This window comes from Lacerta agilis, chromosome 8, assembly GCF_009819535.1.
Source record: "Lacerta agilis isolate rLacAgi1 chromosome 8, rLacAgi1.pri, whole genome shotgun sequence".
In the NCBI taxonomy this organism is placed as follows: Eukaryota; Metazoa; Chordata; class Lepidosauria; order Squamata; family Lacertidae; genus Lacerta; species Lacerta agilis.
In genome coordinates, this window is record NC_046319.1 from 69,230,153 (window position 1) to 69,255,644 (window position 25,492).

Here is a 25,492-nt window from a genome sequence, read left to right on the forward strand (position 1 = left end):
CCCCATCGTCCACACAATGTGTTATCCGTTCCATGGTTGCTTTTCCACACATCTGCATCTCCTTTCATCACAAGAATGACTCACTTCAACCAGAGCTGGTGAAATCCAATAATTTTTTTATTATTATTTATTTATGAACAAACTCTATTCTATTATTGTGATGGTGGGCAGCTGGTCCCTGGGACCAGCCCCGGGGTCTGAGGAGAGGGGAGGGCACAGTATTTCCCCGAAGAGCCAAAATGGCCTGACTGGGTGGCGCTGGATGTAGGAAATGGAAACGTGAGGAGGGGGAAAGGCAATGAAGGCATCGTGGGAGGAACTGATATGTGCTGGGGGCAAAGATCAGGAAGCGAATTTGACAAGACGCCAGGAAGGGCAGAACAGTAACAAAGTTGGGGGACACACAGGAGCAACATCTGGATCCAGGCCCCCTGCACCAATCGAATTTCTGCTCTGCGGCATCTTCCTTTCGAAAGATCCCGAGCAAAACCTTCTGTCAGGGGGACACCCTTGAGGGAAATCTTGTCAAGACAATAAAATGGCAGGATCCTGCCAGGGCAGGCCTCTGTATTGTCACAGTTCATATATCCAGATATATATCAGATATTCACCCCTCAAAGGCATTCCTAGATTAGGGCTTAGCGCCCCCATCTTAACGTCCTCTCTAAGGGTCAGGCCTTGTGCGGCGGCCATCTCGAATACCTTTCTCCACTCCAGTTCCTCGCTGGATGCAGCTGCCCTGGGAGCAAAGAGATCAAGGCAGAGGCCTAACAACATGACATGAAAGGAGGGGGAATGTTGGGGAGCCAGGCAATTGCAAACCACAGGGGCCTCCTCTCCTCAGACCCATAGAAAGTGCTGGTAGCGAAGTAACAGTGGGGGGGGGGGGAAGCGCAATAAATGTGCAAAAAATCAGAAAGCGCAAGTGCAACTGCTCTTAAAGAAAAGAGGTCTCGGGCGGCGCAACGGGGGGCCACAGCGGCAAAGGGGCCCCAAGCTTTGTGTGTGTGTTTGTGAGCAGCCATACCGCTTTCTCCTCATGCATCGCGGCAGAGGCGACCCTTTGCTCGACAGAAGGCGAAAAGGATGTATCCTTGAAAAAAACAGCAAGGTGCCTGCCGGAACGAGCCGTGCCCCCCCCCTTTCCCTTCAGAAACACACGTCGTCTGTCCCTGGGTAGCCGGGCCAGATTCAGAGCTCTTTTTTATTATTATTAAAAAATAGCATGCTTGGTTAAAGGGGGAGGCGGGGGGGATGGGAGGCCATGCAGCGGGGGGGGGGGGAGCGGCTGCTTGGCTCCAGCTCAAATCTTCTCAGGGGCTGCTGATGCCTCTGCTGAGTCACTTTCCCTCTCCGCCATCGTCCTCCTCGTCCCTGGAACAGCGTTAACAAACAGGAACGTTAGATAACTGCCACCGCATAATGAGAACCTGAGCTCAGGCTTACCGCCTCCCTCCCTCTCTCTTTTCCTTTCTCTCAGGCCCCAAAGCGGCTCAGGTCCAAGTGCTAAGGGTTGGCACAATTGTGTTCCTGCCATGCCTCATCTGAGGTGGGAAGTGGGCACAACTGCCAACCCCTAGAGACCCCTGCCCCTTTGGTTGCCTCTCCTCCTTGCTGCCGGGGCCTGTTTGCCCAAGCAAGAGAGCTGTGAGGAGAAGATACGGCAGATTTTTTTTCCCCCCGCTCGCCTTGGCCTCACCCTCTTGACCAGGGGTCGCCAAGCTTTCCAGGCCCATGGGCACGCAAACTGAGGAAATTTCAGAGGGCGTTACACAGCCAGACACACACTGAGGCCTGTCCTGTTGGCTGCGGTGCTTCTTCCAAGCCTGATTTCTGTGGGGTGGGGAGCATGGATGCAAGAGAAAACGGACTCTGCGGGCACCGAGGAAGGCCGATAAGGGCCCACGGGTGCCGTGCTCTAGGTGCCCATGCGGACTGAGCCCAATGGAAAAGGGGCAAACGAAATAACCTAGAATCAGCACTGGGTTTCCAGGCCCTTTAACAGCAACGTGATGGAGGATGGCTCAACAAGGGCCAGTTTTCCCAAAGTTGTGCCACAGTCCAGGGGAAAGCTGCACCCCCCTGGATTCTTCCTTTGCCACACAGCTGTTAAAGGCATGCTAGCGCCCCTCTGTAAGTTGAAGTTGGCATCCCTGCCCAGAGACAGAACTTTTCTCCTTTTATACGTCACACCATCTCCCTTTGCTATTTAAAACGGGGAAGCGGTAATAGAACGCTAATTAACCTTTTCCTTCAGAAGCCTGCCAAAACCACTCTCGATATTAGAAGCCGTTAGAGCGGGGAATATTGAGTGCAATCGCTATCTACTAGAGGTGGGTTTGTTTGTTTTTTGGTTTGGTAGGCCCCATGGTAACAAAGCTTAATTGCTCGTAACTGCATTTGCCTACATTTGTCCCTTGCTAACCTCTTGCCTCTTCCCATAGTTCCCTGCCCGCTTCTCCTTCCCATCTAGATCTCAGCTGTCAGTTCCTGGGGAAAGGGACATCTTTTGCTGATGTGACTCTTGGAAAACAGGGGGATGAAGTGGCGATGTTCACAATACATTACCTGCCAGCCAGGAATTCCTGTGCCCGCCAACAGCCCCACGTGGGCTATTCAGCTACCTGCACCCCTGTACAGTTTTCCTTACTTTCCGACGTGATGGCCAAGTACTCAGAGCTGTCAGGACACAAGAGAGAAGCGGGAATATGTGTGAGGTGGGCTTTTTGCCCCAATTCCCCACCCTCCATAATCACAGCTGGCACCGGCACACGGCAGCTGCAAGAGCCCCAGCATGGCCCGTTGCTGGTGCCTATCCTGGGCCCTTCTGTAAAACAACTGTGTTGTTTTTCCTGGTGCTGCAGCAAACACCAAATGGGTGGGTCTGGGAGCTGCCTGCCATTTTAATTTCCCAGAATACCCTAAAGAGATGTCACGCCAAGGGCATTGTGGGAAAACAAAATGATGCCCCCCCCAGGCCCTGGTGCTCATCAGGGCATGGCTGCTGCCTATAGTTGTTGTCAGGTAAGCCTGCCAAGGCAGCCTCAGGGCTGGGGGGGGTACATTTTGACAAGCCCCCTCCTCAACCAACCTGGAGCTGGCCTTGTTCCAGGTTCCGCTTAGTGGTTTACGAGGCAGATTGGGCCTGCCAAAGCTCTCCAACCAGCCCCTCAAGTGCACGTGAATGCCTCTTCACACATTAAGTTTATTCTGGGGGAACCATCAAATTTTTTTTAAGTGTTTGGCAATACCATGCCACAAGTGCTGTTTGAGGACAACAGTTGAAGGTGGCAACGCTTCTAAATACCAGCAGCTGGAAACCACAGGAGTGCTCTTGTGGGCTTCTCACAATGGGCATCTGGTTGGCCACTGTGAGAACAAGATGCTGGCCTAGATGGGCCATTGGCATGATCCAGCAGGGCTCTTGTTATGTTCTTACGAGTGCAGCCAACAGGTGTCTCAAGGACTTGTTTATTCTGCAAGGAGAGCTTTGAGGCAGGCAATGAATAGCTTTCAGCTGAGCCTGCAGCTTCCAGCCAGGCTAACAAGTAGGATTATAACAGCAAAAAGGAAGGGTGAATCTGATTTTGCCACTAGTTAAGGCATAAAACCACTGCAAGAAACACAGAAGTCTTCCACTGGAAGGCTTTTGGCCTGCTTCCCAGCTCCCTCTGATCCAGTAAGACACATGGTCCAGTCCAGATGTTTTCACTTCCTGCGTCCTTCCCCTGCATCACCCAGTGTTCGCCACCTCCAGCAGGGCCAGGGCCAACATCTGGCATCCTCAGGCAGCTGCTGGGGCCTTGGCAACACCAGAGGTTCCACTGTTGTTGGCAGCCTTGGGCTTCCTATACCAGTCCGGGAGCCACCTACCACTTTAAAGTACCCATAGTGCCCCTGGTGTAAAGCTGCCCTGTGGGAAACTTAAACAGCAATGACCCTGTAGCGATGCACTGCAACCATGTCACTTCCCTGGAGGGGGTGCTGCCCATTTAGGAGCTGGCTCAGCAGAGGGCACTTTGGCCAAGGTGGGTCAAAGCTGGAGCTAGCACTAGTCTCCTGTTGCGCTTTCTTTTGGCTTCCCAACCTGTGTGTGCACGCACAACTCCCCTCCTTTCGCCACCCACGCTTCTTACGCATTCTCTTGAGCAGCTGCCTCCGTTGCCGCGGCGATCTTCTTGTAGCAGTAGACCATCTCAGCCACCAGCCAGATGGTCAGGACGACGATGAGAACGTACATCATGATCTCGGAAACGATGGATGCCATTTCCCGGTTTTCTGTGAAAGGAAGGACAGAGATAAAGACATGCAAAACAAAACAGGAACACACACAAATGTTCCTAGCTGCATTTGCTCTCTGGCTCTTTCTTGTTGGAAGAGCACTAGATTTTGAGTCATGTTTGTCCTGCCATGCAAATTGGTCCTGCTTTTAGCTTGGGTGTGGGGAACCTCTTACCATTCTAACAATTTTAACAAGCAAAAGCTCCCTCCACCCATGGTTGTTAAACCTCCCGCCCCCTTTCAATTCCTATCACAGCAACTCACCAGAATCAAAAGAGCTTCCAGATATAAACGTGTGCCCTTAATTTTCATCCCCATCCAGTACAATAGGCTGCCACCGATTAATCAGCTACAGCTCTAAAGTCAGTTTATCTGTTGCTTGTACAGATTAAAGCTGGTAGCTCTATGCAAATGACTGAAATTTGCAGACTTCCCAGAGGCATCTGGTTAGCCAATGTGGAAAACAAAGGCTGGATGAGATGAGATGGACCTTTGGCTCACCAGTACTTTTCTTGTGTTTTAAACCAGGTACAGGGAAATGAATCCGGCCAGTACACACATGAAGGCCAAGTTTTGCAGGTGGGTGGAGCTGACCACCTGCCAATCACCTGAAATTACCATGATATCAGGTGACCCATTTTTGGGAAAAAAATATCATTGGGCAAACCCCGCCCCACCTACACACACACACACACACACACACACACACAGTACATGAGGCTTTCTTAGCTTATTTTCAACACTGGGGAAACACTGAATGCAGTGCTTTCCAAACCCCAACTATCAGCTGATTGTCAGGGCTTGGGAAGCCTCATCCCCAGTGCTTCCCAAGCGCTGACAATCAGTTGCTAGTTAGCACTTGGGAAGTGCTGTGTAAGGGGCTTTGCAGGCACAATGGATCGGCTGGGACTGCAAAGCCGCTTTTGTCCACACCCTGCCTTTACCTGCCTCACACCTGCCATCATATACATCAGGTGTGGGGAAGGTGGGTGTGGCTTGGCCAAAATGGCCTGGTGGGTCTAACAAGGTCTCTGGGCTGAAGGAAGATTCCCCCGCCCCTCACCACTGTTTCACAGCCCACCAAGAGTCCCCCACCACCCCAGCTTCTCCCTCTGCTTCTCCTTTGCTCCAAGCTTATACTTACGTTTGTCTACCACTGTAACATGGATGGTCTTGTTGACCATGATGTTGTGGGTGAACTCCGCCGCGAAAAAGAGTGTGCGGTTAACAGTGCAGACGTATTCACCCATATGGTCAAAGGTCACGTTAAGTATGAAGATGGAGAGATCTTGCAAGTCCCGGATGTTCTTGGTCCCGTTCCAATGAACCAGGCCTTCAAAGCGAGGATCCATCACGTTGAGCCTCTCATCTGGGTCATAGCGAAGGATCTGGAGGACAGGTGAGGTTCAGTCCACACACAGAGAAGCCTGGTTGGCAGAGGTCACCCTACTATAAGGCAAGACGTACTCAACTCCAATCTTGAACTCGCTAGGTGGACTTACGCAAACCATTCCCACTCTCAGACTCCCAACCCCAATCTGGAAGGAAATATATAGGCTTGCATATAGGGTTGTTGGCTCCGAGCCCGCTTTCAGGGATGACGGATCCGCTAGGACAGATTGGGACTGGTAGGGTGGAAGACAGGGAGCCCAGCAGTAGGTGGTGCCAGAGCTCTTAACAGGCAGAGCCAACTCATTCTAGTTTTGTCCCCATGCTCCTCCTGCAAAATTCTGCAAGGGCAACACAAATGATAAGGAGGAGAAAGCTGGTGGCCCTTGGGCTGGTTGTAAGAAGGCAGGCAAGTGCAGGCTGATTGAGGACAAACTGAGTTTGGTGGGGCAGTGCCCCATCAGTCCATCTTCTGCCCTACTAGTCCCAATGTGCGCCAGCCTCCCCTACCCCTGTTCCTTGTCCATTGGCCACAGTGGCTGGGGCTGGTGGGATCTGGAGTCCAATTATCTGTAGGGCCCAGATAGGCTGGGCCCACCCCTGTTGCAACTAGATGAAGTATATGAAACACTTTGAATTCTGGAAAGCACACTGCAAATGTTGACCTTTTTATTATGATGGTGACCACCCTGTAAAAACCATCTAAGGTCCACCAGCAGGATTTTTATGGGCTTTGTTTACACCATCCTGCCTCTATGCTGCTCCCAAAAGTCTTTTGCCTGTATCTCTGTCTTCTTATTTCTGAGACATGCAGGTGCTCCTAAAATGGTTAATCATTCATGTAGTTAATAAAAGTAGCCTGGGGAAGAGCTCTCGGGAACACCAAGTACCCTGAAACTCACAAATCAACAAAGCCATTTCAAAGGAACAAAAAACACCCAATTAACATTGGTCTCTTGGAGAATGGGAGGTCCAGAGTATCTGCGGTTGGGGTACAAAGAGTGTGCATACTCCATGGGTGTCCATTTCATGTATAGTTTCCAGCATTTAGTCAATGTTAGATTAAAACAGTGCCTGCCACCCTGGGATCAATCAGTAAAGGAGAGCATATATTATTATTTTTTATTCAATAGAATTGGAATGCTAGAACAAAAAAATTCCTCTAACTAGTTTTCAACAATTTAAAATACTTATTAAAATATTGATAGGAACAAGCATTTAAGAACAAACTATATAAAACATGTAAAATATAAATAAAATCAGGAATCTTTAAAAAAAAAAACACACCCTACTTTTAATTAAAATAAAATGCTCCAGTTATATGCCTGGGTCGGCTTGCTGAAACAAAAGTTTTTAGCAGGTGACGAATAGAATACAACTCCTGCCTAATATCAATGGGCTCCAAAGAATGGGTGCTGTCACACTAAGGGATCGATTTCTGACAAAAGCACAACGAACATTACTTGGCACTTGCAAAATTACCATATATATTCCCTCCATGGTTGGTGGGAGCTCAGCCCCCTGCTGGCTCATGGGGTGCAAAGAGCAACTGGCTCCACCCCCTAAGCTGCCATTTTGAAACCAGCTCCACGTTTCCAGCCACTATTTTGCACTTGCCTTTGATTGATGGGCTTTGCAGTTCCGAGTTGGGATGAGGCAGATCCCACATGCTTATTTATTCTAGATCTGTGTGTTTACAGTGAAGGTGCTTACAATATTTCCTGGTCCAGGGAGTGAACAGGCCATTATGCTACCCACCCACCCCACCCCCTCCACACAACCGCTTGCCCTTACATCGCCACGGCACACACCTTGACATATTCTTCCTCCCCCTTCTGCTTGAAGAACCACTCAGTGAAGGCCTCCGCTTCCGTCTCGCTGCGCTTCTTGCAGGAGATGCACAAGATCTGGAAGCTGTTGCCAGCCACGGCCTCAGTGTACGAGTCCACCTCCACGCAGCCACCCTGGCACAACGTCACTGGGAAGGGGAGGCGGGGGAGAAAACACATCAGAAAGGCAGTAAAAGCTTCTCGCGTGTCTCCGGCTTTGGAACAATTGGTTTGTATCCTCTCACCATCTTTGCCTCCCTTCCCGGCAGCAGCATTCTTCCAGTGGTTAAATGGATTCGAAGGTCTCAAATATAGAATAAATGTTGATAATTGCAAACATATGTAAGTATATAAACCACATGTCTACAACAGTACAAGAGAGCAATCCAAAAGCCATCTTGGCTCCCCTAAAGACTCTAAATATTTCCTCTGCCTCCTTAATCCCCCTTGTCTGAGAACACGTAGGCAGAGAGCATTGAGGGGAAGTTCCTGAAGGGACTCCTCTCCTATATCTATGAACCTCCTTTGTATGAATTGTCATTGTTTGCCCAGGTGCTCTGCATTGAGGAATGTCTGAGGGACATCCTGATTTATCAAATGCTAATGTTTTGTGTAAACTTTGTCTGGAACTATGTAAAACTTGCCAAATCTTCAGGAATATCACACCTTGGCCTGCCTCAGCCACAGTAACCCCACCTTATGTGTGATGTAATTTCTGACTGTAAAGGGCATGTCCTTCTTCACCACACCAAAATGAAAACCCTTAAAAGAGATTTTTAAAAATCCTTCCAGTAGCACCTTAGAGACCAACTGTCAGGATCTTCCCCAGTGCTGCTCATGAGTAACAACAAAGCCTCTTTTGAAAAACTGAAGCTATTTATTAAGCATAGCTATATACAAGCGGAGCTAGTCAAAAACATGACCGTTCAATCACTATCAGAATCCGGAAGTACATTCCTTCGGCTACCCACCCAACACCAGATTTTCAGCACCCTGAAATGATGTCTCCTGGGTCCTCTATCCCCCCTGCGCTGTGCCTGTATCAGAAGCTGTGGACTTCTGTCCGATCTTGTCTGGCTGGTGGTGCTGGGTCTTTCAGCAGCGTCACGGAGCCCTTGCTCCGCTCCCTTGTTTGGAGACAATTCCTGTGATAAGCTGGATGAGGAAGAGGAGGAGTCCATTTGCAAAAGGGGCTTGGGTTCACTATAGGTTCGTGAGCTGTCTCCCCTTGAAGAGCAGTTCTTCCTGCCCTGCTCCTGAGCAGGGCTTCCTCTCTCCCTCTCCTCGTGAGTAGCTGGGCTACTCCTGACACCAACTGAGTTTGTTCTTGGTCTGAGCTTTCGTGTGGATGCACACTTCTTCAGATACACTGAAACAGAAGTCACCAGACCCTTATATGTAGTGAGGGAGTGGGGAGGGGTATTACTCAGAAGGGTGGTGGGAATGGGTGACTGGCTGATAGGTGTGGAAAACCTGTTGACGACTTGGTGTGTGTGTTTTTTGGTATATTAATAACAAGAACTCCAATTTATCTAACGTTTACCCATGGTTTAGAACATAACCTCCACATCAAATGGGAGTTGCCTGTACTTAAAATGTATGGTGTGTATGCAGCCCGAGTTAAATTAAATGCTTGAATAAATAAATACATTTTGCATTTATAAACATATAAATTGGCATATGTAAATGTGATCCATACCCTCTTTCTCAGTGGCATGCAAAAGGTCCCAAGTTCAATCCCTGGCATCTCCAGGTAGAGCTGGGAAAGAGTCCTGTTTTAAACTCTAGAGTGCCGCCGTCAGTCAGTGCAGACAACACTAGATAGACCAGTAGTCTGACTCAGCATAAGGCAGCTTCCAAGGTTCCTGTTCCTGCACCTTTGATAGCACAGCAGGAGAGGGGATTTCAGCAAGTGTAAAATTGCGATATGCTGTCCTTTGCCCCTTTATTGGCTCACACAACCCTGGAGAAGGCCTCGGTTTCCCCCCTCTCGTCTTTCCGGAAGGTGTCTGCTTAAGCCAATAGATACAAATGGAAGTCGACAGTGCGAGTTCTGACTAATGCAGCCGCAACAGACACTGCCAGCTCCCACCAGCTTCTTGTGCCTGCCATGATGACCCTTGGAGCTCAGCCTACGGTTGGCGGGAGGAGAGGGCCATGGGTCTACAGGAGTCTTCCCAGAATGCCTTGGGAGGGGTGGAAAGATGCCCAGTGGGGCAGGAGAAGCTGGAAAAGGGACAAGTTAAGGAGCATGGAGGAGGGGCCAGGGCCAGCTGCAGACGTCTTTCCACCGAAGAACTTCCTCTAAGGCAGTGTTTTTCAACCACTGTTCCGCGGCACACTAGTGTGCCGCGAGATGTTGCCTGGTGTGCCGTGGGAAAAATTGTTTTATTTGATTCCTATTCAAGAGAATTACTTTATATATAGTCAATATAGGCACAGAGTTAATTTTTTTAACATTTTCTAATGGTGGTGTGCCTCGTGATTTTTTTCATGAAACAAGTGTGCCTTAGCCCAAAAAAGATTGAAAAACACTGCTCTAAGGAGCTAGAGAGCAAAGCCTCACAACAGCTTTTAGGTTGAATAATAGTGAATCTTCCCTAAGGCCCTCCTCAGAGCTTCACGGCCAAGTCTGGATTTAAAGCTCGGTTGAAGCTCAACGTTCTAACCACTAGGATTGCCGACCTCTGCACCAGCTCACAGTATGTGGCCCTTTAACGGTACTCTGATCTGGAGCAATCGCTGGAGCACCCCAAATACAACTTCACTGAAGGTCAAACCAGGCATGATTTCAAGGACATGATTCATATGCTTGTGACCTGTCTCATTCATTTACAAAAATCACTTCCTTCCTTTTGTTGGACTCCATTAACGAAATCACCGTCAAAGTGGCAAAATTCTGTGCATCAGCAGGCACTGCTGGGAACCAGATGATCAAAGCCCTCTACCAAACACACCAGCACTCAAAAACTAGTTCTAGTTTACCAGTACAGTGGTACCTCGGGTTAAGAACTTAATTCGTTCTGGAGGTCCGTTCTCAACCTGAAACTGTTCTTAACCTGAAGCACCACTTTAGCTAATGGGGCCTCCCGCTGCCGCCATGCGGTTTCTGTTCTCATCCTGAAGCAAAGTTCTTAACCCGAGGTACTATTTCTGGGTTAGCGGAGTCTGTAACCTGAAGCGTCTGTAACCCAAGGTACCACTGTAATTGTGAACAAAGCATACACAATGCTTTTTGTTACGTTGTTAATCCCAAAAAGGGTTTTGCCTGGAAACTGTAAAATCACATGTGTTTGGCTGTATTCTAGTGGCTGATCTGAGATCGTAAAAATATTGATTGATAATCAAGTCCCACAGATCTGAATCAGGAGAACAGGGAGGGGGTGACAATTTTTCCCCCTCTGCCTTGCCCCACTTCCCTGCTGAAAACCCCATTTCCAGAAGCTGTCATTTGGTTCAAAACATTGAAAGTGGGGCTATGGACAACCTCGGGAAGTGATTTTCAGCAGGAAAACAATGCAAGAGGAAAGGATTAACAGCCTCTGTTGACTCTCATTGACACTCTGGCCCTGCAGAATCCTGTTGACTCAACTTTAATTTATGAATACTTGCTTTTGTCATATGCGAATTATTGTCCAAGTGCATACAAAGGGCGTTAATTGTATCCTTCTGTTTTGTATTCTGTTATCTCTTATTTCATTAATTAAAAAAACAATATTTCAACACACACACACACACACCCCACAACCCTGCATGGCATGGTCTCAATCCACATCACCCTCCACCCCGCCCCAACTTTGTGGGTCCTTTATATAAACAAAGGGATGTCAGAACTCATAAACACAACGGGTTGACGGGGGGGGGGGGAAGAAGTTTTGTAAATTAAAACTGGGACAAACAGCGGCTGGGGGCACAATTTTAATTGGTGGGGAAGGCTTTTTATAAATAGATGTTGCTAGATGCAAACATACAACTCTACGACCTGATTAAAGTTCATGCCTGGGCCAATATGGTCCACAGAAGGGATGCAGGGCCTCAGGCCCAGATGATGCCCTCCGGGCTTCCCCATCTGCCCCCCCCGGATTCTCCCCAGGCCACACCCCCTCCCGAGCTGGACCCCTCCCCAGCCCTGCATTGCAACCTCCTGGACTGCTTTTGCCTGGCTGCAATCTGCCCTTCGATTCCTGGTAATGCTTCTTTCTTGCCTGGATGGAGGACAGAAAGGGATGGGTGAGCATGAAAAAACTGGCCTGCTATACAATGGTTAAAAAAAAAAATTGTTGCCCCTCCCACTTTTGTCTCTGGCCCCACCCACCAATTGCATGTGGCCCCCAGAAGATTGCCCAGAAGCAAATATGGCCTTTGGGGTGAAAAAGGTTCCCCACTCAAAGTTCAGGGTTGAAACTGGAGGCAAGAGTCTTATCAACCGGATAGCTCAGTTGGTCAGAGAATGGTGTTGATAATGCCACGGTTGCAGATTCAATCCCTGTATTGGATAGCTGCATATTCCTGCATTGTAGGGGGTTGGACTAGATGATCCTCAGGGTCCCTTCCAATTCTACGATTCAGTCCAGATCCTACTTTGCCATAGGAGTCACTGAGAGTGGTCTTGGGCATCTCTCTTGCCCTCAGTTCCCCTTCTGTAAAAGGAGAATAACTCACAAGATCGGCAGGCAAACCACTGGAACAGAGGACACTGCCGGCTATTCTGCAGAGATCAGCTGCATCAGCAGGAAGAACACAGCTGCCATCTGTTAAGACTGAGCTCCTGCTGAGGCACCGGCGCGTTGACTCCCTGAATCCAGAAAAGTCTGTGACAAAAGAGGCAAAACTGAGCGAATACCTTGCACATCAAGGCCCAAATCCTAAACATACTTACTACAGGAGTAAGGCCCACTAAATCCATTTGGAATTACTTCTGAGTAAGCATAAGATATGCTGATGACGCAACCTTGATGGCAGAAAGTGAGGAGGAATTAAAGAACCTTTTAATGAGGGTGAAAGAGGAGAGCGCAAAATATGGTCTGAAGCTCAACATCAAAAAAACTAAGATCATGGCCACTGGTCCCATCACCTCCTGGCAAATAGAAGGGGAAGTAATGGAGGCAGTGAGAGATTTCACTTTCTTGGGTTCCATGATCACTGCAGATGGTGACAGCAGTCACGAAATTAAAAGATGCCTGCTTCGTGGGAGGAAAGCAATGACAAACCTAGACAGCATTTTAAAAAGCAGAGACATCACCTTGCCGACAAAGGTCCGTATAGTTAAAGCTAGTTTTCCCAGTAGTGATGTATGGAAGTGAGAGCTGGACCATCAAGAAGGCTGATCGCCGAAGAATTGATGCTTTTGAATTATGGTGCTGGAGGAGACTCTTGAGAGTCCCATGGACTGCAAGAAGATCAAACTTATCCATCCTTAAAGAAATCAGCCCTGAGTGCTCACTAGAAGGACAGATCCTGAAGTTGAGGCTCCAGTGCTTTGGCCACCTCATGAGAAGAGAAGACTCCCTAGAAAAGACCCTGATGCTGGGAAAGATGGAGGGCACAAGAAGGGGACGACAGAGGATAAGATGACTGGACAGTGTTACCGAAGCGACTAGCATGAGTTTGGCCAAACTGCGGGAGGCAGTGGAGGATAGGCGTGCCTGGTGTGCTCTGGTCCATGGGGTCACGAAGAGTCGGACATGACTGAACAACTGAACAACAACAACAAGCATAAGATTGTGCTGTACGTGATAACGACAATGATAATGCTACAGCAGGATTGGAAAACCTGTGGCCAGATGGTGCTGGGCGAGGACCTGGGAGACCAGGGTTCAAATCCCCATTCAGCCATGAAGCTCACTGGGTAGCCTTGGGCCAGTCACTGCCCCTCAGCCCAACCTACCTCACAAGGCTGTTGTGAGAATAAACGTCTGATACAAATATGTCACACCCCTTCCACTATCCCCACCTCCACCCCAGGAGATTCACTTGGCACCTGCAGATGCCACAGTTCAGGTGGGTTTGTTTGACATTTCCCAAGTTGTATCCTGGTCTCATTACACTGCTGTTCAGGGGCGGAGGAAGGGGGTGCGGTGGGGGCACTTCTCCCCGTGTGTCACCACTAAGGGGGTGACGAAATGCCGGGCGGCACTCACTGCAGGGCCAGCAGCATGTCCAAGCCACACATCTCTCCTGGCTTGGGTGCGCACAGACTCTGCACTGCCCAAACGGTCTGCCCACTGCCTCCCCCCCCCCAGCTGTAGAGTGGCTAAGTGGGAGGAAGCAGGCAGACTCCAGAGACCCCCGCGGTGTGCCGCTGGGCAAGTGGCCCCAGGCGCCCGAGCAGCTTCCTCCGCCGCTGCTGCTGTTCAATTACCATGTCTGTCATTCCCATATTAGTGGGGCAGGAAAGCTGCCCCCACTAAGCCTCTTGATGTATATTTTGCTCCAGAAGGCTGTTTGTTCAGAATTGAGGATACACTTCCAGAGTTATCACTATATACATTACTTCTGCTAAATGAGCCACCACAGCTGCTAGAGGGCTGTGAAAATCTGTGTCCCTGGCTTCTTAGACTCATCTACCCATATATTTGCCAGATGTAAAAAAAAATCCCGGCTATCCTACCCCACTATACATATATATAGCTGTCGTTTCATTCAGATAGTTTTTACCTCCCATTTTTTAAATATACTTTTCAGGTTTATACATTTCACTGATTTTACAATCATGTTGACATTTCAAAACTTGACTTCCTGCCCCCTCTTTCTGCGGCTCCTTAAATTTATTTCTAATGTATTCTGCATATCCTAATTGACTTAATTTGCCCATTTAGTCATCTTCTTTAAATATATAATCTTACAAAACTGGAGGTTATTACAATAACCCTGCCATTGTATTTATCTGTTTATAATTTATCTGTAAATATTCAATAAACCATTTCCATTATTTTATATATAAAAATGTTTGTTATCTTAAATTTCTTATTCTTCCAGTAAGTTTTGCCATTTCTGCTTATTCCATGAGTTTTTGTATCCATTCTTCCTTTGCTGGGACACCTGTGCAGGGGTGAAGGAACGGTGTGGGATGTCGGGGGGCAGGGGAAACTGCCCAGTGCGCATTCGTGTGCACCGCTATGTACCGCGCATATGCATGCACCATACAGACAGTGGCGGAGGGTGCAGCCGCGAGCGGAGGATTCTCCGCATGTGGCAGCGCGATGGCAGCCGCTCGTGCCGCCGCACCCAGGGTGGCGGGGAGAGTCCCCCATGGGATGCCTTATTGTCACCCAATCAGAGATGGCATCCGGGATGGACCACCCCCCGCCCCCTTCCTCCACCACTGCACCTGTGAGCTTGGGCCCCAGAATTGACCAGTAAGATCACCTCACCCCACAAGGAATCCTGCCTCTTCCTTGGGATTAGGGATGAAAGTGTCAGAGTGGGAAGCCTGCAGAGATCAATTACTGGGACTGCATCATCGTTAAGTGTGACTGAGCACCCGTGGGTGAGTAACTGAGTAGGTGTGACAGGATTGTCGGCAAAGGGAGGAACGCATGTGTGCATGTTTGTGGCTGCAAAGTGTGTCAGCACACCAGTGGGCGAGAGCCAGTGTCCTCCGGCAGGTCATTTTCTTTCTCCCTGCTTTTCATGCATCAGCAATGACACCCTGCTGGCTCGAAGGACAGAGCTTGCAGAGGGAGCTTTGCTGACTTCAGCACACAATCAGCAGCATCTGAAGCACCAGCGGTTCTTTTGCAAAAGTCTTAGCTGCTGACCAGTTCTCAGCACTATCCTGCTTGAGAACCAGCAGGACATGAAGTTCAGCCTCTGCGGTCTTGTGCCAGCAACCCCCAGGGCTTTAAAAACAGGCTTGTAAACAGCTGCTCGCCTAGGGTTGAGTCAAAATCTGGCTCAAGGTGACCAGGTAGGGAAAATTATGGAAATTATTTTTTCTTGAGGGTTTGCCCCCAGGTTTTCCTAGAGGGGGCAGTGGCTTAACAATATGCCTTGATTATCCTGCACATATACATGCACAAAGTCTCCTTCCACATGGCTGCTAGGATGCTTGGAAAGGGCAGGTACAGAAGCAGCCGAAACAAAAAGAGTGGGAAGGGACCTCAGGGCTTCGGAAACACAGGCAGTTGTTTCATACCATTCTAGCTCAGCAGCACTAACAGGCAATGAAGAGGATTGTGGGATGAAGGAGAAATTCGATTCTGTTTGCGTTTAACAAGAAACTGCCCTACCTACACTTTTCAAACCAATATGTGAACCAAACCGCAGCTCTTCTTCAAAGTTTGCACTTCTCTGAATTTTGCAATGCAATGCTTGAACCAAACACCACGTACCAAAAAATGCATACTTTTTGGGGGGTCGGGGTGCATAAAACATAGGGTTGTATCCAATGTCAGCCCTACTCAGAGTAGCCCCAATGAAAGCAAAAGATATAACTTTACAGTCATTCTGAGTAGGGCTTAGCTAATTACAATCCATATGTTAGTGAAAATAACATACAAAAATGCACTATTTCCAGGGGAAACTGACTGCAAAAAAATGTGTAAATGTGCATATTTTAGTTTAGATTCCTGCATTGCAGGGGGTTGGACTAGATGTCCCTTGGGGTCCCTTCCAATTCTACAATTCTATTATTCTATGTAAACTGTAACATGTTTATCAGGAGAAATGGACATAGAAATGTTGGTGAATTTTCATGAGAACTCCCACTCCCCCATCACAAATTGCTGTGGAAATGTGAAGAACTGAATTTAAGCCTGAAAAATCTGGGGGTGGGGATGGGGACTCCCACCCCTTCTCCAACTCATCTCCTTCAGCCTGAAGTAGGGGACGAATATATATATTTTAAAAGGGATGAGCTTGAGAGCACTAGATGCCAACTTAGTCTGTCTGGGTTGTGTTCATATGGGTGAATATAAATATTATTTTAAATAGGAGGTGCCAGCTCCAGGTTTTTGGGCCAGCAGAGATCAGTGCACATGCCCAATCCCAAAGGAGAAAATTCCCCGGGAGAATCTTCAAAGTGCTTTTCCTCTTGCCGTTGCATAACCAGAGCCAACTTCAAAACATCTGAGGCTAAGAGAATGGAGCCCAGGACAAAGGTGGATGCTTCCCGATAGCACCTCCCATCCATCCCTCTAATAGCAAACACAGAAGAAGGTAAGTGCCAACAGGACTGTAGCCAAAATGTGGCCATTGAGAAACAAGAGGGAGATATCAGCATGCCTGGGGAACTGCAAAGGGGAGCTGTGTTTTTTTTTGGGGGGGGGTGAATTTAATGGATTGGATCAAAACAAAACAAACCCAAATGGGGACTGAAGAGGTTCGATGGCTGCAGAATGCTGAGTATCTGGTTGGAGGAGAACGGTCATGCGGTGGAAGAGAGGAATAAAACGGGAGTATCCTGAAATAAGCTGCCAGGTTGGCTGGAACACTAAGCAGCTAAAAGGCACGCTGCAACATTGTGTTGCAGGTACCACTCGTTCGATGCGCTTCTGACACCAAAGATGCTTGCGAGAAAGCCTGGGAGATCACTGCGTCCCCTGTGGCCCACCAGGCGAGAAGATGGAAGCAGAGGCCGATGGCCAAGGTTTCTCAACAGTCTGCAGGCCTTAGCAAACGCCTAACTTCCCTCCGCGCTGATGCAGGCCCTGGGAATGCATGGGTCTTGCAAGGACCTTGCCGATGGGTGTCAAGCAAGCTCGGGGAATGTCAGGAGGCGGGTGGACTGTATCTTCCTGAGCACTGCCATTTGGCCACAGCCCCACGATCAACTCTGCAGCACTCGAGCAAGAGCCGTGAAATTTTAATGATTAGAAATGGGCCGACCATTAGTTTTAAGTAGCGTCCAGAAACATAGACAATCCCCAGATGTACAGCTCCTTCTATTAGCATAAGGTAAGAGCATACCTTTAATACTGTTTGCAAATTATAACATCACTACTGCCCCACCTTTAAAAACATACAGTTTCCTCCTAAATGTCTTGCTCCCCTTTGCTGCCTTCTAAAGACTGGGAGAATTTGCCCATTCCTGTTTCTTTCAGTGTCTTGTCTTTTCAAGTCTTAAGTTCAGTTCTGCATATTCCCACATCGGTTTGCAATTAAAAACAAATAAATGCAGAAGCATTGCTACCCTCAGTTAAAATGGGGGGGGGGGGGACTTGCAGGCCTCACTGAATGTGGCCCTTGGGACTCTCTTCAGGCCACACCCCCTCTCCAAGCCACGCCCACATCTCATTAAATGCTGTGGCCTGGCCAGAAAGTGTCCTTCAACTGTGTGTTAATGCCTCTTGTTGGCCTAGATCTAGCATGGAGAGGTGTATGTACAGAAACCTCTGGCTTTCAGGTGGCTGGAAAGAAGCTTTACTGTCCTAAAGAGTCAAATCTATTGTTCCATCTATTTTGGCCTCTGGCTCCACCCACCACTGACATGCGCACAAACAGCCACAGAAGGTAATGTGGTCTTTGGGTGGAAAAAGTTTCTCCGCCCAAGTTAAAAGGAACAGCTATGAGCTGAAGTGAAAGATCTCTGCCTGAAGCCCTTGATGGACAAACAGATTTAGTATGGGGGGGGGCTACCATGTTAATACCCAGTGCAGTTTGGCCATCAGCTTAGACTGAGTTCCTGGCCCGTTTTAGCACCACATTTTTTCTTGGCCATGGTTGTAAATTAATGGGGTGACTTGGAGTGCTATCAAAACGCTCTCTCTGCGCTATTGGTTAGCAACCAGAGGCCCTGGTATGAAATCTGGCCAACTGCATAAGACCACTTGGCCCATCTGTTGCAAAACCATGGGCAAAAGGGCAGAGAGTGCGGCATCTGCAGCAGAACAGAAATTTGCAAATGAAGGAACGGGGCGCTTTGTGACCCTCTGCCCCAGGCTCTGTTCTAGCCCTCCAGAAAATCTGGTTGCTGGCGAGGGTTGTACACCCTTCACACCACAATGAAAGCATCCTGCCCAACACCAGAGGTGAGTCCAGGAGGGACACCTGCAACAAATACGTAGCTACATATTTAAACATGTATAATTTGTATGTCATTTGCAAATAAAAAATAAAAAGGTCAGCGCAGCCCAACCACAGCAAGCAAGCATGCAGCTTCCCTTTTGTAAATAGCCTTTCTTTGGGGTTACAGATCCCAAAATGTGATAATGGCCACCAATTCTGATGGTTTCAAAAGGGGATTAGACCATTTCACAGGCCATCAACTGTAGCTACTCTTGGTGGCTATTTCCAGGACCAGAGTCCTCCATTTGAGTGCATTTGAATGCCAGCTGCTGGAGGACTATATTGCTCTTGTGTCCTGCCTGTGGGCTTTTTGTAGGGCCAGCCAGCCCATGAGGCGGCCTGAGGCAGCCACCTCGGACAGCAGAATCCCACAGGCCGGCACCATGCCCCCCCCTGATCCTACCCACCTGGGCATGTGATGACCCCCCCGAAGGTTGCCCATAAGGGCATAAGGTAAAGGTCAAGGAACCCCTGACCGCTAGGTCCAGTCACGGACAACTCTGGGGTTGCGCGCTCAGCCGCTCATCTCGCTCTATAGGCCGAGGAAGCCGGTGTTTGTCCGCAGACAGCATGACTAAGCCGCTTCTGGCGAACCAGAGCAGCGCACGGAAATGCCATTTACCTTCCTGCTGGAGCGGTACCTATTTATCTACTTGCACTGTGACATGCTTTCGAACTGGTAGGTGTGCAGGAGCAGGGACCGAGCAACAGGAGCTCACCCCGTCGCGGGGATTCGAACTGCCGACCTTCTGATCGGCAAGCCCTAGGCTCAAAGTCCCCCATAATTTCAGTTTGGGGGCTGAAGGAGTTTCTCCTCCCTTGTTCAAATTAGAGAAGTGAATAAATTGTTTGAGGAATTTAGAAGTAGTAGTGTGCAAAGAACAAACAGTTTGCGGGATTGGCTCTAAAACCCTAAATTCCTGTCACCTCAGATGATATGAGTAAAACTTGGGACACATTGCGCAGTCGACGCTACCGCATTGGCGGCCGCAGATGTCAAAATTGTTCCACTTTCCATTTCACAGTTTTAACATCATTCCTCCCGTGCGCCTAAATTCAGCACTGGAATAGAGCTGATTCGCAAATTTCAGGATTTAAAACAGATCGATCTGTATGCCTTTTGTATAGCCCACTGCTATGGAGAGACCTCGTAAAAGTCCCCTATTTTAGATTGATGAAGATATACGCAGGAAGATGACAGATCAAAAATAAGGGGCCCAGGTGAGAGCTGAGAGGGTCTACTTTTCTGTGCATGGAGAAAGGGATTTGATAAAATTCCGATAGAGGACTTTTGGTATTCATTATTTTTATTTTTCTCCTCCTGCCTCTCTATTTCTTTACCTTTCGCTTTTTTTATTTAGGTTACTCTTTATTCTTTCTCTTTGGATTAGTTTGGCTTTTATTGCATGCTATGTAGAAAACTTTCAATAAAAATATTTACAGAGAGAGAGAGACTTCAGCATGTATTGCTAAATTTCTGAAAAAGCACTTCAGTGTTAGGAATCTCACTTCTAATGATCCAAGATCCCAAGAAATGCCCATATAATAAATAAATACAGGTAGACACAGGTGGGAGTGGGAGGAAGGCCATGACATCACCCACCCATTCCACTATAGAGATGCACTTGACATAACAAAATACAGCACAAAAGCCTTGCCAAAGTGTAGGAAGGATGCAGGGTGGAGACCGGGAACAGATTCATCCAGTACTTTCCAGAATGTGGAAAATAAGGCATGGGTTTTCTTCCAACTGCAAAGCATCCAGAGCTTTTGATTAAGACAGGCCTGCAAATGGCAATCAGCCCCTGGAGTGAGTTAAAAAAAAAATCACTTCAAGGCTACCAGGCATAGGACGGTTTTTGAAAATTGGAAACAATAGTTATTTTATTTTTAGCTATACATAAATATGTATGGGAAGGCAACCAAGAAACTTTCTTTCCGGGGGCAGGAGGGATCAGTCCCTTTGCTGTGTGGTATATTACTGGCTTGTTGAGTCTACTTTGTTTTTTTACTATAACCCCAAGATCCACAAACAGAAGTTAGGTGCAAAATATATACAGTTTAGAATTAAAGAGCAGGGCAGGGTGCCTCCTGAGCACATCCTGAACCTGGGATTTTGTCTTCATCACCAGAACTGAACTGAGCTCGAAACAAAATATAATTTTTTTCCCTTCCAGTAGCACCAACTAAGTTTGTTATTGGTATGAGCTTTCGTGTGCATGCACACTTCTTCAGATAAGTGTGCATGCACACGAAAGCTCATACCAATAACAAACTTAGTTGGTCTCTAAGGTGCTACTGGAAGGGGAAAAAAATTATTTTGTTTCGACTACAGCAAACCAACATGGCTACCTACCTGTAACTTGAACTGAGCTCATAATCATTTCACATAACAATCCATTCTTAGTGAGCTTTCTTCATCTCAGTGGCCTAATTTAGGAGGGAAAAGTTGTTTTGCAGTTGCAAATGTTGAATGACTATAAGTAAGAAAAAAGGGGGGAGGAACCACCCTTGCTGATCTACTGCAAATCATCCTGAGAGCTAGCAGATCCCAATCTACTTTCTGCCCACCTCTGGTATAGCAGACTAGGAATCGGGAGACCCAAATTTAAAAACCATGTTCAGCCATAAATCAATCTTCGTAATCTTGGGGGTCCATCACTGGCTCTCAGCCTAACCTGCCCCACAGGGCTGTTGTGAAAACAACATTGAGATGGAGAGGAAAGCATGCGTGTTGACCTAGCTCTTCGGAAGATTACAATGAGGTGGGTAAATAAACTGGTGCCAAAGGTTTTGGAATACCTTCCTGAGTTCTGTCTGTCCAGCCCTTAATTTCTACATGCATTCCGATGGTTTTTATTTCAATGGGCAAACGGTTCTTTACACCGAGGAGTTGTTACAGCCTTATGCTATGTCATGTTGCTCATTTGCTTTAATCAGCTGTTTTAATATTTCTGGTTGTGGCTGCAATCCCATGCATGCTTACCCATTTTATACAGTGGAACTTATTCCTGGGTAACTACATAGGATCATTCTGTGTATTTAATGCAGCAGCTTCTTCTTTTCTTTACATTTTACTCCCCTGGATGATCCGGCATGTGAAAAAGCAGAGGCACAAATGACTGGAAATAAATAAATTGCTAAATAGTGGATTGATCAGCATGTCTGCTTTGAAATTCCCGCCCCCAGCCTCTATTCTTCCTGGATCCAGGGGGCTGTGTAGTACGAGAGCAAATATTGTTCAATGGAGTCCAATTATTTTCACTATCCTGGATCAGCGAGGAAAACAACGTACACATAGACATTGGCTCAGGGTCGTTGTTACTGTGCTCAGCAAGGCAGAAGCACCTAAAGGCATCACACACACACACACCCTTGTGTACTTCATGAAGTCAGGGCATCCCACTGGGTCAGAACGGAGAACCCCAAAGCAAGGGGTGGGAATCTCCATAGATAGATAGGCAAGATTTTGCTGGACTAGTTGCCACCAACGACATCTGGAGGAAGGCCACAAGTCCCTGCAGATGCTGTCAAAGATGGTGGGAGAGTTTTCATAGAACTGGAGAATTGGAAGGGACCACTGGGATCATCTAGTCCAACCCCCTGCAATGCAGGAATGTTTTGCGCAACGTGGGGCTCAAACCCACAACCCTGAAATTAAGAGCCCCATGCTCTACCAACCAAGCTATTCCAAGCACCTTTCTCGTTTTCCTCTGTCTCCTCCAAAGCCATACTAAATCTATGGGGATGAACCAAAAGATCCTGACACAGGAAAGCACAGATATGGAACAGGGTGGGTAGCGACTGGGCAGCACAGTCAGGTTAGGACTTTAGGGCAGCAGTCCAGGGCCCCAGACTCTGAAGAATGAGAAGGAGGGCCCCCCCAAGCAGCAGGGCTCGGGATGCCATGTTTTGAAGTCGAGTCAAATACATCACCATCTAAAGTGTTTTGGAGTGGGGAGGACAGTCCATGGACTAAAATTACCTGACTGCACCACTGGGAAGATTTCTAAAAGCAAGAAGGTAGTACGCTACCTATAAACCCATCAGAAAGAGAAAAGGCTGCTGATACGCAGGAAGAGAGACAGATGGAAGGGGACCCAAGGGATGGTCTTTGGGACAGTGGGAGGAGAGGAGGCTGGCAGGAGGCAGGAATAGGCAATGTGGGTTTTCTAGAAAATTTTGAACTGGGCAATTTCCCCATGGAAATTAAGGGTAGTTTGCCACCGGGATTTTTCTGATGCACTAGCCTAGTGCATGGCCTTATTTTCATTTTAATTTTGCTTGTATTTAAGAAAGAAAGCTAGAAACTTTGAAAATGCTACGCTTGTCTAATTTTATATTAACAGTTGGCATTCATTGTTACTAATGAATGCAAAAGAGGAAGAAAATTATGTGGCCAACTAAAGCACTGAAATATTTTTGGGGGGGTGGGAGGAGGTTACCCCACATCATTTACAACAATGGGTGTGATCCTTCCTTAGTTTTTTTTTACCCTGTCCATTTCCCCCCTTCTCTCTCATAGAAGTTTAGCCAGAGAAACACTTATATTTTGTCTGCAGCACCACCCCCACCCCCACCACCCCCCAAAAAACACCTCTATCCTTTCAACTGCTCCTGCCTTATTTTTTCACACAATTTTTCTCTTCTGCACACAAATGCACAGCCTGATCCTTCATTTGTAGATTCAGGAGTAAATCCCACTGACTTCAGCCGGACTCACTCGGACCCCTTATGGAGAACATCTTAGCACACAAAAACTGGGGCTCCTTCCTTGGGCTATTGTTCACTTAATAGTCCATTACCTTTGCAGCCACTGTGACTACTCACTCCCACCCCCCAAATTGCTATTACATTTGCAATCTGCTCCTGGTTCCTCTGAGATTATCCCTGCTGGGTTGGCTGTATGGAGAGGTGCTACTTTGGGGCCCTTTTGGGAACAGAAAAAGAAATCCTGACATGGATTTTAGACGCCATTGAAAGGACTCTGTGGGACCTTATGTTTTTTTTAAAAAAGGTGCAGAAAAGGATTGAGTGGAAGTGGTGTGGCCTCTGTTCAGCCCTGCACAACATAGGTACACAAAATCCTGGGCCCTAAGACTGGGATCAATATGCAAACCCTAATAGAGGGAGAGAAGAACTGGAGCTGGATTTCAAGCTCCCTGGGATGGACTGCTCGCACCCTCTCCTTAAGGGAAGTTCTTAAAGAGAAGAACCCCTTTATTGGGTTTGTAGGGCCAGTGAAAGCTCAGGAAAAAACTCAGCACTGCGTTCGCGATAGTGGATTTCAAGAGATTCGGATTCTATCTGAATCATGCCCCAGAAAAACAAAAACAAAAGCCCTTAGCTGAATTGGAGAGGGGGCAGGGATGTGCGTGTGTGCACTGGGTTCAAGTCCCACGACACAAAATCTAGGAAGTAGATTTTCTTGGGATCGAACCGCGTGCCTGCGCGGGCCCTAAATGAGCAAAGAGAAGTCACGGCTCTTCCTTGGTCGTCGTCCCCCCACCACAACGACCCAGCTAGTTTTGCTCCCCCTGCACGTCTAAACTGGGCTTCCACAGCACCCCCCACAAGGTCCCACTCTATACCCTTAGATCCGGATTCACCCCGTTTTCTCTCCCCCCTCCCCCTCCCTGTTTCTCCAACTCACCCAGGGCCAAGCACAGCAGGAGCGAGATGGGGCGCGGGGTCGCCATCCCGGGGGGTTCGGATCCAGGGTGCGCGTCCTTCTTGGCCTGGGGGGGCAGACACAGCGCCGGGCTCCCCCCGCCCTTCCCAGCAACCTCCTGCGGTCAACAGACAGACGATCCTGGGGGAGAGTCTTCCAGGGAGGGTATTTATAGCCCGGGGCTTAGCTCAGCGCCCAAAGGAGAAAACCCAAGAGCGCCTTGGAATGCCGGAGCCGGATGCAACTGACTCGGCCTCGGCCACTTGATCCCGCTCGGCCCCAAAGAGGGCGGCGGCGGCAGGGGGCGCTGCGCCGCTAGTTGCCCCGACGGCTGCCCCTTGCGCCGCGGCGCTGCGACGGGACGAATCCGGGGACCGAGAGCTCGAGGAGATACAGAAGAGGCGGCTGGCGGGAGGATCCATAAAAGTTGGGATGGGCCCGGAGAGCGCGCAGGGGTCCTTTCTCCTCCTCACCAAGCCAGGGCGAGGCGAGCCGGCATGGGTTGTCCTGCCGCAGATCCCGCGTCCGGAGCTTTGAATTTCCTGCCAATTTTTTTTTAAAAAAATATTTGTTTGCTTGTTTCCCGGTTCCAGGAGCCGTGTCCTTCTCACTCCGAGGTGCGCCGACCAGGCTCCCTCCAGGCGCTCACGGCCTTGCTTCGGGTCCGCTGGCGGCAAGGCTCCGCGAGTCACCTTACGTCTTTAAATCCGAATGGGTATCCTTTCTCTTCGAAAATACGGGCATGCACATCACACACCCCGATCTAACCAGGCAGCGCAGCCCGATTGGCAAAGCGTATTCGGCGCGCGCAAGGAGGAGCTACCCGCTCCCACGAGCAGGTGCGGGACGCAGCAGGGCTGGATCCATGGCCGGTGCGCGGCGCCTCGGAAGCCCCTTCGCGGGCTGTACTTGGGACGGGGAGAGGTCAGATCTTTCGAACCGCTTCCTGTCACCGGTAGGGCTGGATCGAAGGGAGGAGGAATCGATTTTGGAAACAAGACTCTGCCTGCTGCAGAGGGATGGGAAGGATCAGGGTGTGGGGTGAGACGCTGCCCGGATGACCCTCCCTCCTTCCTTCCTTCCTTCCTTCCTTCCTTCCTTCTCTCTCTCTCTCTCCTTCCCGCCTTCCTTCAACTAGGGGCTGCGACGCGGCGATTTGCCCGCTCTCGCCTTGCCTAGCCTTCCCCGGCGGCGCGCACCGCTGCGGCAAAGCCGGCGCTAGCGGCGGAAGGCTTGGGCTTGCTGGCGCTGCTGCTGCTGCTGCTCTTGCTGCTGCTGTCGGAGAGGGCGGCTGGGAATGAATCAAAGCGTGCGC

The 25,492-nt window shown here is 48.7% G+C and overlaps 1 protein-coding gene across 1 annotated transcript; it reads right to left on the reverse strand.

Annotated features, from left to right (window-relative positions):
• Nucleotides 1-1,253: 1,253 nt before the first annotated feature.
• On the reverse strand, nucleotides 1,254-24,714 carry SCN1B (sodium voltage-gated channel beta subunit 1). Its single transcript, XM_033158142.1, has 6 exons — nucleotides 24,160-24,714; nucleotides 7,482-7,648; nucleotides 5,426-5,669; nucleotides 4,137-4,278; nucleotides 2,569-2,679; nucleotides 1,254-1,374 (listed from the first exon to the last, which is right to left on the reverse strand). Exons 1-5 carry the CDS (start codon nucleotides 24,203-24,205, stop codon nucleotides 2,613-2,615), a joined length of 666 nt encoding a protein of 221 aa, XP_033014033.1. The 5' UTR covers nucleotides 24,206-24,714; the 3' UTR covers nucleotides 1,254-1,374; nucleotides 2,569-2,612.
• Nucleotides 24,715-25,492: the final 778 nt, after the last annotated feature.

Coding starts and splice junctions, on each gene's coding strand:
- SCN1B (XM_033158142.1), bottom strand. CDS start 24,205: ATGGCGACCCCGCGCCCCATCTCGCTCCTGCTGTGCTTGGCCCTGG. Junction 7,649..24,159: donor CCTGCTGTGCTTGGCCCTGG/GTGAGTTGGAGA, acceptor TCCCCTTCCCAG/TGACGTTGTGCCAGGGTGGC. Junction 5,670..7,481: donor GGGAGGAAGAATATGTCAAG/GTGTGTGCCGTG, acceptor CCTGTCCTCCAG/ATCCTTCGCTATGACCCAGA.